The sequence below is a fragment of the Tenebrio molitor genome, chromosome 4 (assembly GCF_963966145.1).
Source record: "Tenebrio molitor chromosome 4, icTenMoli1.1, whole genome shotgun sequence".
NCBI classification, from domain to species: Eukaryota; Metazoa; Arthropoda; class Insecta; order Coleoptera; family Tenebrionidae; genus Tenebrio; species Tenebrio molitor.
Window position 1 is genome coordinate 2,305,833 of NC_091049.1, and position 17,978 is coordinate 2,323,810.

Here is a 17,978-nt window from a genome sequence, read left to right on the forward strand (position 1 = left end):
TGAAATTGGCATAAGAGTACACCATTAGCTCTTTAAAGTGCTTGGAGTTTTTAAATAACCTCGGCTACGCTTACGCTTCGCCTCGGTCATTTAAAAACACCTCGCACATAAAAGTAAACGTTCGCAGCTTGTAATGTAAATAACTATTAATAAATACTTTAGATATGGTTATGTTTTTTAAACAATTCAGATGGTTTTTGTTGTATTTGTGGCGAATACACCTATATTTACAAAATACAGAAAAATAAATCAAATCGTCATTATTTGTGTCTAGAATCTTAACCTAGAAAGCGAATCAACAGACAACTCTTTGACAAATGTCTAGGCGTACCTACCAAGTATTCGGGCGTGCCAACCCACAAAATTTGTCTCAATCATTAAAAGTCGCCAATTCCTCCGATTTTACTTTTGACACTCTGACAGATGTGTCCATTGTTCTTTCATCGATTTGGACAAATGTATCGTTTTCTTTCTTTATCGTCCCATTTGTGTCAATTTTTCAATTTTTGTTTTTTTTTTTAATCCAAATTTCAAAAAACCGCCCGGTATTAATTGTTCATCACTTCGGTCCACATTTGTTTAATGAAACCGCAACCCCTGTTAAATTGATGCGTCCATCTATCGATTGATTATTATTTATAAATGGACCGTTACGGCCCTGTGCGGGGATTTGCACGTCGTACAATCGCATCACCGCAGTCGCGATTTTAATCAATCGACAACAATCGCCATGTCAAACGATTGTGTATCGGCCGCCTCCACGCCCCTCCGATCGCCGTCCCCGCCATTATTAATCAACGAATTAAAACCGACCCGCCACTTAATTAAATAAAAATATTTTAATACACTTTTCCGGCTCGTTTGGTTTCGTTTTTAAAGTGTACGCACACACGTACACTTCCCTCCTAATTGAATTAAATATTAATATTTCAATTTCGCGCTGAATCGGAGGAGCGGGAGGGGAGGTGGAGGCGGCCCGCCGCCGCCGCCCCGGGCTCACTTTGAGAATATTTTATCACCGTTGTCGGATAAGTGTAATAGGAGAGGGATTAGGCGGACATGTGTCGCGCGTCTCCGGGATTAGCGCCCCGATGCGGGATTTTTTCGTTTTCCGGGGGTCCACCGGGACTCGAAATGTGCATCATCGTTAATCAGTCGGGATAATTTGGGACGATTATCGAATTTGCACAGGCGCGACCATCAATCGTAATATCGCTAATTGTGATCGGCCATCTCGAGGGGGGCTCGTTAAAGTTTCATCCGGAATAATCCGGAAAGTCCGCGCTCCGGACCTGGACGGCTCGGGGGCCCTCTCCGCTTGATTAGATAAAGAACAAACAGATTTTTTCCGTGTAGTGGTACTCGTGATGCAGGCGCGTGTTTGCTTACCTTTTTTCACCAGGGACGGACCGCGGCGGGTCTCCGCGGGGGCCGGGGGGGCGCCCAATTAGCAAGTTATCTCGTGTTGATTTTGCCGACTAATTAAAGCGGATTATGCGAGAGAACATTCGTTTGCCAATTACGGCAGACGCCAGCTTTGCTGTTTAAACTTCGGCGCAAGGAACAGTCTCACTCTTCTGAAATGTTGACTTTACCTGGGAACAGCGGACGGATCTTTCGGGGCGAAATCTCTGTCCTTCTCTCTCGCAGTTTTTTTTATTGTTATCAGAGTTCGTCCGCGGCGGGGGTCGGAGCACGGTGCTCCCGTTGGAGATCTCTGGGGGCGACGACTAAACCAAACATTGTGACGTCTAATCAAAAGATTTTCCGCATGAATTTAGACATTATTATGTACATCTCCTGCGGGACCGTTCTCCGTGATTGCCATTGTTCCAGGACCGGGATTGAGGGAGCGGTGATTGCGGCGGCAATTAGACGGTGGGGGGGCCGCCGATCGAGGAGGCGGATCCATTGAGATTTGTTCGACGTGCAGGTGGTCCGGCGTGCGGGTTTCGTCGACTTGGGCCCCCAACCATTCTTTCCTAAAATCCAAACAAACGTACCGAAACGATGAATTGTAGTAAATTAAAAACCATTTCAAATTCATGGTTGTAGAAATTGACAAATGACATTTGGATGACAATGTCGGACAACTTTAAAATTAAAAACACCAAAGCAGGATCGAGTCCGTTGATTAGTCAGTGAGGGCGCACGGAATTCAATGTTATCAGATTTATGATGAGCGAGCAAAATTAATCAAAACGGTTATATCAGAATCGTACTTGAAACATTTACGACTTAAACTGCAAGAAAATAATTTTTTGAACGAGACAAAAATCTATTCTGATCACTGACACATCGTAGTGGGTTAATGTCACCTGTCAATTTAATATTTATCAAATTCATTCAAAACAAATCGGTAATTATTATTTATAGATGAGTAATGTAACAGTCCAATTTGGTGTTTGAAAGTCGGCGTTATATTAGGCAGCATCTTACAAAGTCTTGCCGTTTGATTTTGATTTTCCAATTTTGAGGTTAGGGTTCCTCAAATTGGATTACTCGACTCGATATTGCAAAATATACAAGACTATGGCCCATTTAGTGCTGAACTGTGTTCTCCCAAGACCTCACAAAATCATCTCCATAACGGGATCACATCGAATTCATTTTCAGTTACAAATCGATTTCTATACATAGTTCCTTTGAACTGGAGACTAGTTTACAACGTTCGAACCAAAACGTCAGCGTTCAGTTCTTTCATTCGAACAGTCTTACATTAAGAGAATTAGTTTCTGCAGTTCGATGAAGAGTATTACATTACTCTGTCCACATTTTAATTTTCAATTAAAAAAAAAACACTTTTTTCGTCTAAAATGCAATTAAAAAGGTGGGTTTTTTCACGTGCAATCCTTCAATACTCGATTCGTTTTAATTCGCAAATGTTGCAGTATTTTTTGGATGGTAGTTCCTGTCAATAACTATTCAATCGACCGCGCTAAAACAAAAATGTGGAATAAACATACGTATTAATTACTGAAATGCAAGGTAATCAAAAACAAATTAAACACGCGCCGATTCAACGTAATTTTCGCTGAATTTACCAAACACCTGGTCCTTATTACAATCGAACCTGGAACGACCAAACAAACGAACTGCGATATCCTGCTTGTACGAATTTTTTTTTTTTTTTTTAAATTGGTGGAACTGATGGAGATGTTTTACGTTTCAGACAAATCCATCCAGGGCAGTTGCATCGTGTGCACCGCCCAGCTGGGCCCCCATCTTCAGTCGCGCCCTCTCGTCCCCAGCCAGGCTTCCCAGTACGGCCTCCGCGAGGACCAGATCCCCGCGAACGGGCGCGTTTGTAACACCTGCCGGTGCAAATGCGTCCGGTCCCGGTACACCCACTGTCCGCTGCCATCCTGTCCCAATTCGAGGGGACGCGTGAAGCGCCTCCGGTCTTTCCCCCAGAGGCTGCAGGACCTGCCGTCGGACGTGCGCGAGCCCCTTCTCGCCGAGTTCCACATACCTAGCGGCGTGACCAAATGCTGCTCCGCTTGCTTCAACCGGATACAGCGGCGTCTGGGCCCCGTCGAGGAGTGGACGGAGGAGGAGATCGGCCAGCTGAAGGGCTGCCTGACGGAGTCGGGGGCCAACTGGCAGCAGGTGGGGGAGAGGCTGAACAAGCCGCCGCAGCAGGTCAGGGCGTTCTACGCGGCCAACAGGAAGCGGCTCAACCTGGAGAGCTGTCTAGGTGAGGATCGAAGGTGCTTGTCGAGAGCGTTCGGTGACCGTTGGTCCGCAGGTGACCGCAAGCCCACGCTCACCGACGAAGAGGAGAGCGGCTCCAGCACCTCCAGCTGCGAGGAGCCGATGAGGGACCGACATTCCAGCGACACGGCGAGCGCGGCCGAGAGTCCCCCGGTCGTCCAGAACCAGACCCAGAACCCGACCAAGAAGGAGGACTACGACTCGTCGGCCACGGAGACGGCCGACGAGGCCCAGACCCCCGACCACTACCAGGGCTCCGCCACCATCACGCCGGTCACCAACGACGGCCAGCTGCGCCAGAACTCGTCGCCCCTCAGCGTCAAGGATCTGGTGCTGAACGTGATCGAGCTGCAGCTGATGAAGAACCCCGGCGGCCAGATCCAGAACCCGCCGACGAGCGGCATGGCTCCCACGATCTCCTCGATACTCAACAACGACTCGAACGAAGTGACGATCGTGAGCGAGTACAGCCTGAACCCGCAGAGACCGCCGCGGAACGATCTCTCCCTGGCCAAACTGGTCACCCCCTTGATCGGGGCCACCATCACGCCGGTCCCCGCGGCGCCCCCGCACCAACAACAGCAGCAACAAGAGCAGATGAACTCGCGCAACGATCTGGTCGTGTTGTCCGTGCAAGACTCCCGCGAACCCGAGACGTTGGACTTGAGCATCAAGAAGCCGCGCGAGCCGCCGCCCCCGGCGCACACGAAACACCCGCCCCAGCAGATCCACCGCGAGTACCTCGGCTACCACCAAGAGAGGAAGAGTCCCGCGTTCCCGATGCGGAGCCAACCGAAATTGCCCAGTCCCAAGCCGGCCAACCCCAAGTCGGGCTCGATCACGCTGGGCACCCCCATCATCAACCAGCAGTCCCGATACGAAGGGCTGCTGCGTCAGATGACGCCCGAGACCAAGATGGGGTCGATCACGCAAGGCACTCCGATCCACATGCCGCACATACAGGAGAAGCGGGTTTACGAGTTTTTCAACAAGAGGGGCGTGCCTCAGAACTCGCCCCAACCTGGAGGGTACCCCCAGTACCGCCAGCCGGCGTACACGGTCGAACAACAGCTCAGTTCCAGGCAAATCATTATGAACGACTACATCACGTCGCAGCAGATGTTGGGGAGGAGGAACGAGAAGTCTCAGTATTATCCGGCCAACAGCCCCCACCGGACCCCACCGCCGCCCCCTCAACAGCAGAACCAGCAGAGACAGGGGGTGATACAGAGACACACCCGTCCGTATCTGCCGCCGGGGCACGAAGCCCTGTCGAGTCTGGTCGACGTGGCCGTCCAGCAACCGAGCCTGCCGGTACCGAACGCCCCTCACGAGGGACTGGGCAAGACTATGGCCGACAACATCATGGAGCAGCCGCACAGGTTGCAGATGATACAACAGCACCAACAGCAGATGCGCCAGCAGAAGCACATGCTGGAAGAACAAAGACGGATCGTCTTTCAACAACATCAGCAGCAGCAGCAGCAACATCAGCAGCAGAACTCGCAGCGACACCAGTCGCGCGGCGCCAACGACTCGTCGACGTCGCTGACGGCGGCCAGCCTGATCGACGCCATAATCACCCACCAGATCAACCAGACCTCGGAGGGGGGCGGCAGGGAGATAATCCAGAACCAGCGCGAGCCCAGAGCCGGCGACTTGCTGTTCCAGGGTTTCCACAGGGACCCCCCGCCGCAGAACCAGAGCGACAACAACGGCGAGCGTCCGCCCTCGGTGATCAGCATCGACCTGGAGTCGGACACGATCAACAAGAACCTGACCGTGAAGGAGCTGACCGATTCGGTGATAAGTCACGACTTCAGCACCAGAGGGCCCACCAATTACTACCACATGCAGGACAACGAACAGTGGAAACGCAGGATGCAACAGCAGAAGGAGGACAAGAGGTCGGCGACGCCGCAACAAGACGAGAGACAGATCATACGCATGGCGCAGCCGCAAAAGTACCACGTGGAACCGGTGTCGCCCCCCGACAACCACTGGAGCGCCGAACAGAACTTCCGCCGTTACCAACAGCAGCCCCAGAACCAGCACATCTCGGCGCTCGACTACGTCAAGAACCGGATAGTGGAGGTGATGAGGACCGAGGATGACAAGAAGGAGGCGCAGGAGAGCCAGGAGAAAGAGAGGAGCGACAGTCCGGGCGACATGGTGATCGACGAGGAGAAGCACGAAGATTTCGGCGGACAGCAACAACAACAACAACAGCAACAACAACAGCAGCAGCAACAACAACAACAGCAGGCCGGGTTCGGGTTTTCGTACGTTCACAAAGAGAGCACTGCCAACGATAGTTCAAGAAATAACGAGCCGAAACCGTTGTTGTCGGCGCAATACGAACCATTATCAGATGAGGATTAATATGTGTGTTAAGAACTCGAGCTTTCTTGTCTGTATATATAAGTGATAAGTGATAACTAGGCTAGGTTAATGTTACTGTACTGTATTAATTGAGCATCAACGGCTCCGTCCGCGCTCTTCGCGTCGTCGACCTCGCTTAGGCCATCGCGCCACGCTCGATGGCGCAAGCGACGCGGCAAAGCGAAGGGGGCGAACCGAACCCAGCAGCGGTTAGCGTCCAATTTAGTTTCTCTTTTTTTAATTAATCGATTCATTTTAATTGTAGATAACAATTTTACTTTAAGTGTAAATAAATCTTGTAAACGATAAGGTTAAAAGTGTAAGGACTTAGGGAATAGTTGTTCGATTCAATTGCATAACCTCAAAATTTGATATTTATGTGACGTTCTGGAAGGAAAGAATTGGCGCGGTCATAATATGCAATGTCCAGTTTTTTGCATTTCCAACTAACTTTATTGAATTTTTACTTTTTAAATGGTAATCCTCGATGTGTTTCGCGTGTTGATTTTGGCTACTTCGTGCAATGGATGTCTTGCGTTTCTCTTCTCTCGGTTCGGGTCCCGTTCGCTTGTTTGCGTTACGTCGTGGAAGTCTCCTCGTTCTCCCGTGCGAACGAGTTGCGTTTTTGGAAATGTAAATAAACCCAAATTCATATAAATATATTGATATAGAGCGTAAGGGATTAAAAATGAAACTTGTAAATACTTGTGAAGTTTTTCCTTTTTTTTTAATCTTCTGTTTCTACGAAGTAATTTAAGTCTTTAACGCTTTCACGTCTGACAGACGAACTGATGATTTTTCTACACACTACGAGAGGACAAAAATATACAAAAAATGCTTCCAAAAGTATGTATGTACACTGTCGATTTTTTAGTTTGTATTTTCAGATAGTAATTTGTTATTTTGTTGAAATAAATTAAATATCAGTTTGAGTTTTGTTCCTTTCGCTGGCCCCCTAGCGGTCCTGGAGGGAAACGCGCGCGATCAATACTCGCCGCCCCACGTGAGAAAATAAAATGGTCGCAGCAACATGGCCGAAGGGACGTACGAGTACGAGTGCATGAGGGCCGAGCTGCTGGGGGTGGAGAAGCCGGACCGCGACGAGTTCATGAAGCAGCAGGCGGCGGCAGCCGCCGCCTCCGAGCAGGACGCCGCGGCGTGCCAGGTGAGTCGCGATCGGTGGGGCTGTCGTTGACGGTGGGCTTTCAGGAGGTGGACGCCGAGGCGGCCGGGTTGACGCACATCTCGGGGGGGCTGGAGGAGCTCAGCAGCATCCTCCAGGTGACCCAGAAGAAGATCCGAGGATTCAAAGTGAGTGGCGAAACGTGAGTGTCCGCGCTACCGAGTCGGTTTCAGGCGTCCTGCGGCTCGCTCACCAACCTGCTCAAGATCAAGATCGGCCACGGCTCGGGAGACGCACCGGACGTCGCCCCCAAGGACGAGGAGGCGCCCGCGCCGCCGGTCACCACCAACGGCAGCTGCAGCGAGGGGCCGCGAGGCGGCAGCGACCTGGCCCGAGCCCTGGACAACCACGTCGACAGGTTCGACGCGCTGATAGAGAAGGCCGAGAACGCGCAGTACTCCATGTCCTACCAGAACAAAGAGATGAAGCGGTTCCTCAACTGAACCGAGCGCGACTTTACACACACTTTTTTTGCCTTAATGTGATCGTTTTCGTGATTATCTAAATGTAGATTTATCGTTTTGGTCGCACCGAAGTGACCGAGATTGTGCGAGGTGATTGGGGAAGTGGCCGAGATGCGATGCGGCTCACTACCTTATTATTTGACTTGTGCTTCCAGCTTCATATCCATATTTTTCAAATCGTTCGGGTCAAGTGTGCCTCTTGAATTGATGTCGTCCGTTAGATCGTTGTTGTTCTCGTAATCTAGGCAAACAAGCTCAAATGTACAGACGTAATCGATCCATGTCGGACCACGACAACTCGACTGATTGTCTCACGATTCTGCAAGAATTGTTATTGTAGCGAGCCAGGCTTTTATCGATTTGTTACGTACTGAGTAGTTTGTTTGGTCAGAATAAAAACGGAATTTTGTTTTTGAGCATTTTGAGTTTCTATCAGTACCTTAATCGCCCGAGAGAGGGCGTCCACACCTGGCACTTCCATGGCCAACTTCATCTAGCTTCCGCTGCGCTCCATACGGCCATCCCAATACGCCAATTTTCATTGTTGAAACCATGGATTTATTAGTACTGGATACGGTGTACAGCCATCATAGTTGAACAAGACGTACCATCTATTTCTGTCGCTCTCAACGCATTATCTGGGTATTAGCACTATCCTTTAGCGAATCCCCCGACTCTGATTGGTTTAAATTCTCAATCTATCAATTATTTATTACTCTCCTGTCATTCGTGTCATCTTTTTTCTAATCTGTTTCTCTGAAGTTTGCATACATAGTTCGAGAGTATTTGAATCGTTAACTCTATAAAGTGTTATTGTTTTAGAACTTGAACATATTAAGAATGACTAATTCGTCTAAACCCAGGTATTTTTCACTCTAATGTGAAACACTGACAATGCTGTTGGTAAAGACTTCACAAAAGGAAATCCAGGTTTGGACTACAAAGGTGAAGAGAGTTGTCTGTCTTCAACAACTATACTTTTGTGAACCACTTAACTTTAATTTGTGCCTAAATTCAAACTCACAAGTATCCATGAAACTTACAAAAAAACTCCAAAATAAATATTAATCGTAACAGATTCTTATATTTATTCATTATTAAATAATACAACTTTGTTAAGTTTACTTCTTATCTTGTTTTTGTTTAGAGCTTTCGCAGTTTTCTTACATTCGTAGTGTATTTCCCTTTGCTCGTCAACATGTTGGATCATATTTACATGTCGTTTTGCTTTTCGAGGGCTACTAAAATGCTCTTCTGTTACATCTGCATTATATTTCGAATCTACTGATTGAGTAGCCGTAGTTTTATTTTCTAACAATTTTTAAAAATAGGTAAGTAAGTTATGAAAGAGAAATTAAATATTTAAGTTTTATACGCTCTACCTTTGTTGCCACTACAATGTTCTTCTGCGAAATTGAGATTAAAGGGGGCATCAGGTGTGGTATGAAAATTCAGGTATTGTGAAGATACCTATATTACAAATCCTTTTTAAAATTTTGCATGGTTTTTTACATTCATCCTAATCAGAATTCCGAAAATGTTTTGAACAAATAACCGCATCGTTTGTAACTTTGATTGTCTCTTCCACACTGATATCCATTTGTTTCTTAAGAAGGTTTCTTTTGGAAAACTGAAATCATTTTTTCACCCAGGTCTTCGGTATTTGTAACGAATCGTGAATCGTCTATTTTAGGTTCATACATACCAGTGAAAAGATAAGTCTTGTCTTGAAGAACTATAAGGAGTAGAACAAATTCTGGAGGTTTTCATGATTCTATTTTACGAATGCAGGAAGTTTTATGACAGTTCAGACCACAGGTTCAAACTTTTGAATTAATTTCAAATTTCAAAATTGACATTTGCGAAACATCAAAACGACATACGTATTGTAATAACACTTAACAGAGAGAAAGATATTTTAATACAGGTTAGAATGAAATGGGGGAAGGTACCGAAGTCTGTGATATGTTTTTTCAAAGTCGACATACGTTTATAGGGTATTGCCGTATCCAGTACTAATAAATCCATGGTTGAAACCAAGGCGATCTACATTTACCAGGCCATGACACTGACCAAAGACAGTGTGCTATGGAATGGCCTACCACAGTCTGACAACATTGCTTCACCAACATTTAGTGAAAAAATTCGAAATCCACTAAACCTGTCATTGTATTTACGTTTGTCAAATATGAGTGATCTAATTTTACGACAGTTCAAAAATGCGTAATCGCATTGTAACATATAGTTTAAAACCACCTTAAGGACAGAAAAATAACGGTGCTCATTACTGATAAAATTTCAGATGCTCTGCTGTGTTCCGGACTATTAAAACTGTTTGGTTATAAACTAACGCGAGGTGGGCATTTCCAACTTAAATATAACAATTTGTTCTCCCCATTGCCTAAATCCAATCCCATTTCTTGTAACTTGCTTCCCAGTCTCATTTCAATATTCGTTTTTAAAACCAGTGATTGTGTCGTCATTACTAATTTTGATTATTTCTTCCCAAAGTGTAATTTCTTCGTAATTAAAAGTTATTGGAACCGCGTTTGGCACAAGTCGCTTCATTTTGTCCCCATTGATAAATAACTGTTCCGCTAAAATCTTTAGCACAAGCATGGCTACTTTTGCGAATTCTTCACCTTCGATTTTTAAAATCTCTTTCCAAATTGGCTTCGTTTCCTCATTTGATGGAAACTTAAATAAAAGTATTTAGCTACCTACGTAATTTGAAGAAGACGCATAATTTGAGTTGCAATTTGGTACGCAACACTTAAATGACATTTTCGGCCTCCCAGTCTGGGAAATATAGCGTTACCTTACACTTTAGGTCAAGGGAGGTGCGATTTCCCGTACAATGTCAAACATTTCTAGTGGAATGTGGGAAAATCTAGTGGAGTACGGGAAAAATGTGCGGACACCGTTGATTTATTCTTTTCACAGTTAATTTAAAATTAAAGTGTCCATACGTTACTTTAATTTGGTGTAAAAAAACACATTTCCCTGTATACTTTTTCCGATAAATGTGTTTGTTTAATTTATATCGACCAATAAATAATAATCATAATCGTAACAGGGAAAATACAACCTATTGGGTTGGCAGCTATATATGTCAAAAAGTTTGACAATTGTCGGGTGTTTCATAAATATCTGCAAAATTGCACAATAAAACTAAATCACAGAAGTTGATATATGGTTTTGTGTACCTACTTTATCCAGTACTAGCTGTTAGTGCTAAAGTGCAACTGGAAAATAAAAATAAACAAACTTCTAACCCCAAAATCTTGTATTCACCTGAAGAAAGATGATTCGTTTTCACCAGGAAGTAGTGGTTAAGTACAAGACATTTTAATAATTTGCAACATTATTAACATAATTTATTTTGTAAAATTACAGTTGTAAACATTATTGTTACAATTCTCCACTTTAGAGAACAATGCAGAAACAATTTGGTAACTGTCAGCTTTATTACTTCTGGGTTGAATGTCAATATGTTGTACTGGTGCTTCTCTTACGGTACTGATGATGGAATTCTCAATGTTGGATGGTTACATTGGAAGCAACTGCTAAAAATTCAAGTAGATTAAAGCACTGTATCGAAGTTTGTGACACAACTCACCATTGTTTGAGCTGTAGCTGTAACACAGTACATTTTGTTTTTGATGTTGAAGGAAGGCCACCATGAGTCATCACGAATCATTTTAGGAACTTCAATCTTGTGTCCATGGGGCAATCAAGGTTCAAATATTTGTCAATTTTATTTGAAATTGTTTTAATTGTATTAATACCAATTTAACCTGACTTCCATATATTTCTTCACAGTTTCAACCCAGTTTGGATTGGTAATGGCAAACGATCTACAAATATTGGTTTTTGTGTCAGTTATCAATATAATTTCTTCTCTTGACATTTTCCATTTTCAGAGTATATAACTCCTTTCGGAGACAGGCACCACAAACACCTATTAATAAAACTGTCTGTAATAAAATATGGTTTATTAAAAATTTGTGAATTAAAGAATGGTTATTACATACTTTCGTGAGAAAAAATTGTCCTATGTAACGTTGTTTCGATTTTTGTGGTAATAATTCAGAATTTAGTCCTGCCACTAGTTGTACTGCCTCTGGTGTCACATTTAACTCACTCTATATTATATACTAGACATTTTTTTCACTCGATTAATACACCAAAATCAAATTTTGAAGCACGACCGTGAAAATTTAGCCGGCAAATAATTTGTTAGGAAAAAAAACAAATGAGCGGTCACGGTCGTCAAGGAATTGATTCCACAGCATTCGATTCTTTATTGACGATGTCAAATTCTACAATAAAATTAGTCTTGATTTTTAAAAGATTTAATATTTTGGTCAGCCGAAAAGTCTAATACAAATGTCGTACGGGACGTATTTTCCGGCCCTCCAACTAATCAGGCACTCGGCTGCGCCATCGTGCCCGAAACCAGTTGTCGTGCCGGAAAATTCACATCCCGTACTCTAATGTAAATAACTATTTTAATTCAGTTTGACGAATTTGACCAAGGACTTGTCAAAATTTATTTTAAACGTCGAATTCGTTTCAAAATTTTTGAAACCTACGAACACCGTAGGTCATGGAATGGCCTACCAGGGAATGTGGCAACACAGCCAGTGTCCAGGCCTGTAACTTAAGACCGCCTTGTTGAAACTGATTCTACTAACCTCAAAAAATCGTTTGGTAACTAGCCCCAACTAGCGGAGAAAAATGTTAATAACAATGATTGACGTTTCCTTCAAAAGTGTGATGAAGTTTCAAAAAGATATGAAAATCAAACGAAAATATGTAATAGTCTTGTAAAACTGGAAAATATATAACTATATTTAATACATCATTTACATAAAACAATGGAAAAGGAACAAAACTCGAAAGTAACGTAATTTTAAACAGCATAAAGGAGTGATAACTAAAGAACATACCTAAATGGGTGGATAGGTAGGTAGGTATGTAGGTACCTCTTTGGTAGATACGTAGTGTTATATTTTAAAACCTTTCCACTTATGGGTTTATTAGCAATTGATTTTCTTTTTATGGAATCAGTTTTTTGTGAACAACTATTCTTTAAAAGTGGTTTCATCAATAATTCTATAATAACTACAAATTTTGTCTTTATGTGTGTTACAGATAAAGAGGGAATTACGAATTAAATGTGGAAGTAAAATTGTTACGAGTTGTTTGCAAATATTTTCTTGGGCCAAATATGATAAAATTTCTGTGGTGGCAATATCTGCCAATTCTTTCAAAAAAACTTACAAACTGATAATTTGGATAAGTCAACAATTTTGAAGATTAATTGAACGTAAAAGAGGACCAGGGGTTGAAAAAGACAATATAGGAAAGAGACAACTGTCGCAGTGAAATATTTAATTTAATTTTTTTACAATATACCCTGCTATGAAAGCAACAGAAGCTGCATATTTGGGGTTACTGCAATTAAAAATAATAATTGGTTTACTTAAATTTCGAATTTTCTCTAACAGTCGAAAGGGTAGTACCAAGTCCGGTTCACATTTTTCCGCCAAACTGACAAAAAAACACGGTTTCCCCATCAACCCATAAAGATTTATGTTAAAAATTTTGCAACAGATGGGGCTAGTTACCAAACGATTTTTTTAGGTTAGCTGAATCAACTTTAGACCCTTATTGGGACGGCCGTATGGAGCGCAGCGGAAGCTAGATGAAGTTGGCCATGGCACTTCAAATCTAGAATAGTAGTATACAGGATGTTTTCGAAGTTGAGGCGTTCCTTGTAGCACGAGGTACTATACATTATTGATAAGAATTTTAGCCTAAATCTTCTTAGTAAAATGTTTGTATTAACGGAGATAATTGATTGTATATTTTTATTGTTTTCTGAAATTTTAAGTCCGGTCCTGTGTATTTCTTTGCTGTACTAAAGTCTGTCTCAATTCTAAATTTCCACCAACACTGCATTCTACGTTGGAAATACAACCGGCAACACTGTTTGGTGAAAAATGCGTCAGATTGTATTTGTTAGGTTATCTGTCAATCTCCGTTTTTACGACTCAAAATTTTAGAATAAAGGAGAAGAATGAAAACCTTTTTTAAAATGCAGCAAGTAAGTAGGTAGAAAATCAAATTCTAAAGGCAAAATAAACTTATGAACTAATTTTAATGTTTTCGAATCATGTTTATAAAATAATTATATTGCCAACTTTGGTTATAAGAATCCCCAATTTAGAAATATTTTTATTTTGCCAACATAATTCAACAGGTGGTGGAAATTTAGAATTGAGACACACTATAGATTAATAACTGACGTGGCCCAGGATGGTGTCTTTCTGGAAATCGCTCGGCGGACTCTCTGGATGCCGCAGCTGCATTCTGATAACGTGATGACATTGCCCATACATTAGCAACATATCTGTGAACTCATTATTTTTGTAATGATAAAGCCATTCAGACTAATTAGATGACAACTCTGACAGTATTTTTGATTAACGTCCATGCTCATTTGATTTTTTTTTGTCAACAAATCAGCGCAAATTTGAGCAGGACCGGTTTCAGAAATTTCAAAAAAATTAACTTATTGTATCTTCATTGCCGTACACATTTTACTAAGGTGATTTTGGCTAAAACTCTTTAGAACAACGCATACTATCACATGTTAAAAGGAACGCCTCAACTTCGAAAACACCCTGTATATACCGGGACATTTTTTAACACTGAACATAGTCCATACTAATTCCCTATATACCATTCACGATTATTTCAAATTCGAATTATCTATGAAAATCTGACATTTTAGTTGGCAGTATCAGTATTGTGATTTGTCATGATAAATCTATTTTAGGTTATAATTCCCAGGTTGGTACATTTTTTACATAATTGAACGCATTAGGAACAATGATCGTAAAATTGTAATTGAAATAAAACATAGATATTTGTAGGGCAGTTCTGGGTAAATTCTTATTTACTAAATTAATGACGGAATTGACAACAATGCGAATATTTAAAAACGAAATGTCATATGACAGGACCTGCACCTGACGCCAATCTAACAAAAAAATATCATGGCCTGCTGCGTGTTTAAAACAATCGTGAACGGCATATAGTATGTAACTTTTTAACTCAGATTATTATGCCTAGTTTTCTTGGTCATTTTCCTATGTTCTATGCATTTTTTTCAACAAAAACCCGTATTTCTACCAACACATCAAAAACAACGTTGAATTGGTATGGTTTAATAAAATGTGCAATTTTACCACCAAAAGGTTTGTATCACCCCGTTTTACCTGTTAAGAATAAAACCAAATCTGGTGATGAAAAACTAACATTTCCATTATGTCAATTGTGCGCAAAATTAAATAATCAAAAAGATAAATGTTCTCATACGGAATCTCAAAGAATTATCAGAGGAACCTGGTGTACCAACGAAGTAAAAAAAGCAATTGAAAAGGGTTACAAAATAATAATTATTGATGAGGTTTGGCATTTTTACGAAAAATCATCAAATTTATTTAAAGGATATGTGAAAGCGTTTATGAAAATTAAATTAGAAACAAGCCCTTGGCAGGATGATTTTGAATCAGAAGAAGAATATAGAAAAGCTGTAAAAGAAAATCTAGGTATTGAATTGGGTAAAATAGAAAATAACCCTGTTGCGAAAATATGCTTAAATTCCTTATGGGGTAAATTTGGGCAAAGACAAAATCTGGGTGCAACAGAATATGTTACAGATGTTAAAAGGTTTTATGAAATTTTATTAGACGAGAAACTTGATAATATAAACGATATAAATGAAAATATGTTACAAATTGATTATAAGTTAAAAGATTGCTATATAGAAAATGATTTCAATACCAATATATTTATAGCTGCTTTTACAACTGCAAATGCTAGACTAAGATTGTACGAAATGTTAGATAAATTAGGAAAAAGCGTAGCATATTATGATACAGATAGTACATATTGTATACAGGATGTCCCAGAGTTGCGAAAAAGCTCCATAACTTGTTTGTTATTAAAGATATCAACTTTTTCTTTATTCTAAATGATAGCTACGCTTCTACTGCATATTCGGAAAATATTGCGGTATATATACAGAGTGTCCAAATATTATAAAAACACTAAAGTTATGTTTTTTTTAAATGGAAACTACCCAGTTTGATTTTATTTTTGAACTCTATGCTAAATTATGAATCAAATTTATACAGGTCGTTTTTACTTATCTGCCATCGTTTTTAATCAGTGGCGCTTTTTTTAGCAAAATTTGGAATTGCAGGGGTCCCTTCGAAAATTCGTACCTTCCAAATCGTTGCACATAAATTAAAATGATTGAAGCTGTTTGATTTCTGAATGTTTGCCGCATCTACTGAGTGTTTACTCAACAACCTGCTTAGTCTCATATGCCTACTGCGATTTTTTAAACATAACGAATTAAAAATGTCAAAAACTCATTTTTTTCAAATGGCACCCCGTATTTATTATTGCACTGGTCGAAAGCTTTTTTGACAAGCTTTTGAACAATATGAGCTTTGTATAGTCGAATCTGAAAATCTAGGGTGCTATCCTAAAATCGCTAAATTTGGTGCAATTTTTCCGTTAAAAAGACAATACGAAAATCTAGTAGGCCTAACAAAAGATAATCACACAATATGGTCACTCCATAAAAATGAATCAATTAACAAAACAATGTTTAACAATTAAACATTTCATTATTTTAGTGATTTTAAGATAGCACCCTAGATAGTGCAGGGGTCCCTTCGAAAATTCGTACCATCCAAATCGTTGCACATAAATTAAAACAATTGACACTGTTTGATTCTTGAATGTTTGAGGCATCTGTTAAGTGTTTACTCAATAACGTGCTTAGTCGCATATGCCTACTGCGATTTTTTAAATATAACAAACTAAAAATGTCAAAATCTCATTTTTTTTTTAAAACGGCACCCTGCATTTATTATTGCACTGGTTGAAAGCTTTTTTGACAAGCTTTCCAGCTGTATAGGGTTTGTATAGCAGAATGTGAAAATCTAGGGTGCTATCTTAAAATCACTAGAAATCACTTCTCTCTGGTGCACGCTTCTTTTCCCAATTTTAATTTTGATTATCGCTGTCACGATGACAAGAATGACAAAAATCGAAAATGGGGTTAGTTGAACATAATGCCAGCTTCACATTTTGATGTCAACTCAATGACAGGCCGGCCTAAATTTATTGTCCGCCATAGTACTATCGCGGCCATCCAAAAGTGAACGTTTTTATTTCATAGTTTGATTTTTACTTGAAATCATAGGCGTTCTAAAATGTCACAGTTTGACACTAGCGTTAAAAAAATGATTCAAACTATTTTTTTTAAATGCCACGACATCTCACTCCGATTCAGACCCCTAGGGCTATTCCAAAGCAAGAATAAAATTGGTCGTTGGCTGCTGTGGCAAAGGAATTACATTGCAGTAAGACTTGCATCTTCCTGCTGCACGAACGCCAATGAACAAAGCCTAATTTAATCTAACGAAAAATACGGAAATTTTCGCAAGCTATCGTTCACTTTTGGATGGCCGCGATTGTACGTAGAATTGCCAATGCCAACATGAGAAATAAAATTGCGTGTAATATTGGTTGCATACCAATCGAGCCAGTAACTTTAATACCTATTTATTATTACGTCTGGCTCACATTTTTTTAGAAATCATAAAAAATAAAAAAGAATACGGTCCCTGGGTATATGTATAAAAATAAAAGAATACTGGGTTGTTTTCTTTATTTTTGGCATAAAAAATCTGGCCCACATTTAACATTTTTTTTCAACAAAAACCACAGATTCAGTTGTTACGTCTGGCTCACATTTTAAACGGGGGTGTTTTCACGATTTTTTCTGCTTTTCTGTTTACCCTTGAAAATCAGGGTGTTTTTCCTTAAAAAGTGGTAGTGTACTGAAGGGGCCTTCTTACTACTGAATTCATTATGAATTAAAGGATATTTGAATATACATATAAAAACTATGTGTATTATTGTCATTGTGTGCTGTTAAAAAAAGTGAGTAATTAATGTAATGTTATATCAAACTCAAATCAATGATGTGGATAAGAGTAACATTGAAAACAAAAAAATCATATGAAAATGATCACAGACAATTAATTAGTTTTATTATTCGATCGATAAGACCACATTTAAATCCGAAAACTGTCAAGTCAAATTTATCAGATTTAACTAATGTATTCGAAATATCATCAAAT

At 40.9% G+C, this 17,978-nt stretch overlaps 2 protein-coding genes and 2 long non-coding RNA genes across 8 annotated transcripts in view; 3 read left to right on the plus strand and 1 right to left on the minus strand.

Annotated features, from left to right (window-relative positions):
• Window positions 1-7,028, plus strand: part of Smr (Smrter) — a 45,960-nt gene extending 38,932 nt beyond the window's left edge. For all 5 annotated transcript variants that reach the window (XM_069045211.1, XM_069045213.1, XM_069045212.1 and 2 more), the window contains exons 7-8: window positions 3,173-3,697; window positions 3,749-7,028. In XM_069045211.1, coding sequence (XP_068901312.1) covers window positions 3,173-3,697; window positions 3,749-6,096 — 2,873 coding nt within the window. In that variant the 3' untranslated portion in view covers window positions 6,097-7,028. The remainder of the gene's footprint in view (window positions 1-3,172; window positions 3,698-3,748) is intronic.
• A 97-nt stretch (window positions 7,029-7,125) lies between these two features.
• LOC138128972 (uncharacterized) lies at window positions 7,126-8,162 on the plus strand. The gene is made up of 3 exons (XM_069045226.1): window positions 7,126-7,261; window positions 7,306-7,407; window positions 7,453-8,162. Exons 1-3 carry the CDS (start codon window positions 7,127-7,129, stop codon window positions 7,720-7,722), a joined length of 507 nt encoding a protein of 168 aa, XP_068901327.1. The 5' UTR covers window position 7,126; the 3' UTR covers window positions 7,723-8,162.
• A 2,352-nt stretch (window positions 8,163-10,514) lies between these two features.
• LOC138128974 (uncharacterized) lies at window positions 10,515-11,544 on the plus strand. The gene is made up of 2 exons (XR_011158978.1): window positions 10,515-11,074; window positions 11,140-11,544. It is a non-coding gene; the product is annotated as an uncharacterized lncRNA (long non-coding RNA).
• On the minus strand, window positions 11,108-12,421 carry LOC138128975 (uncharacterized). Its single transcript, XR_011158979.1, has 2 exons — window positions 11,778-12,421; window positions 11,108-11,720 (listed from the first exon to the last, which is right to left on the minus strand). It is a non-coding gene; the product is annotated as an uncharacterized lncRNA (long non-coding RNA).
• Window positions 12,422-17,978: the final 5,557 nt, after the last annotated feature.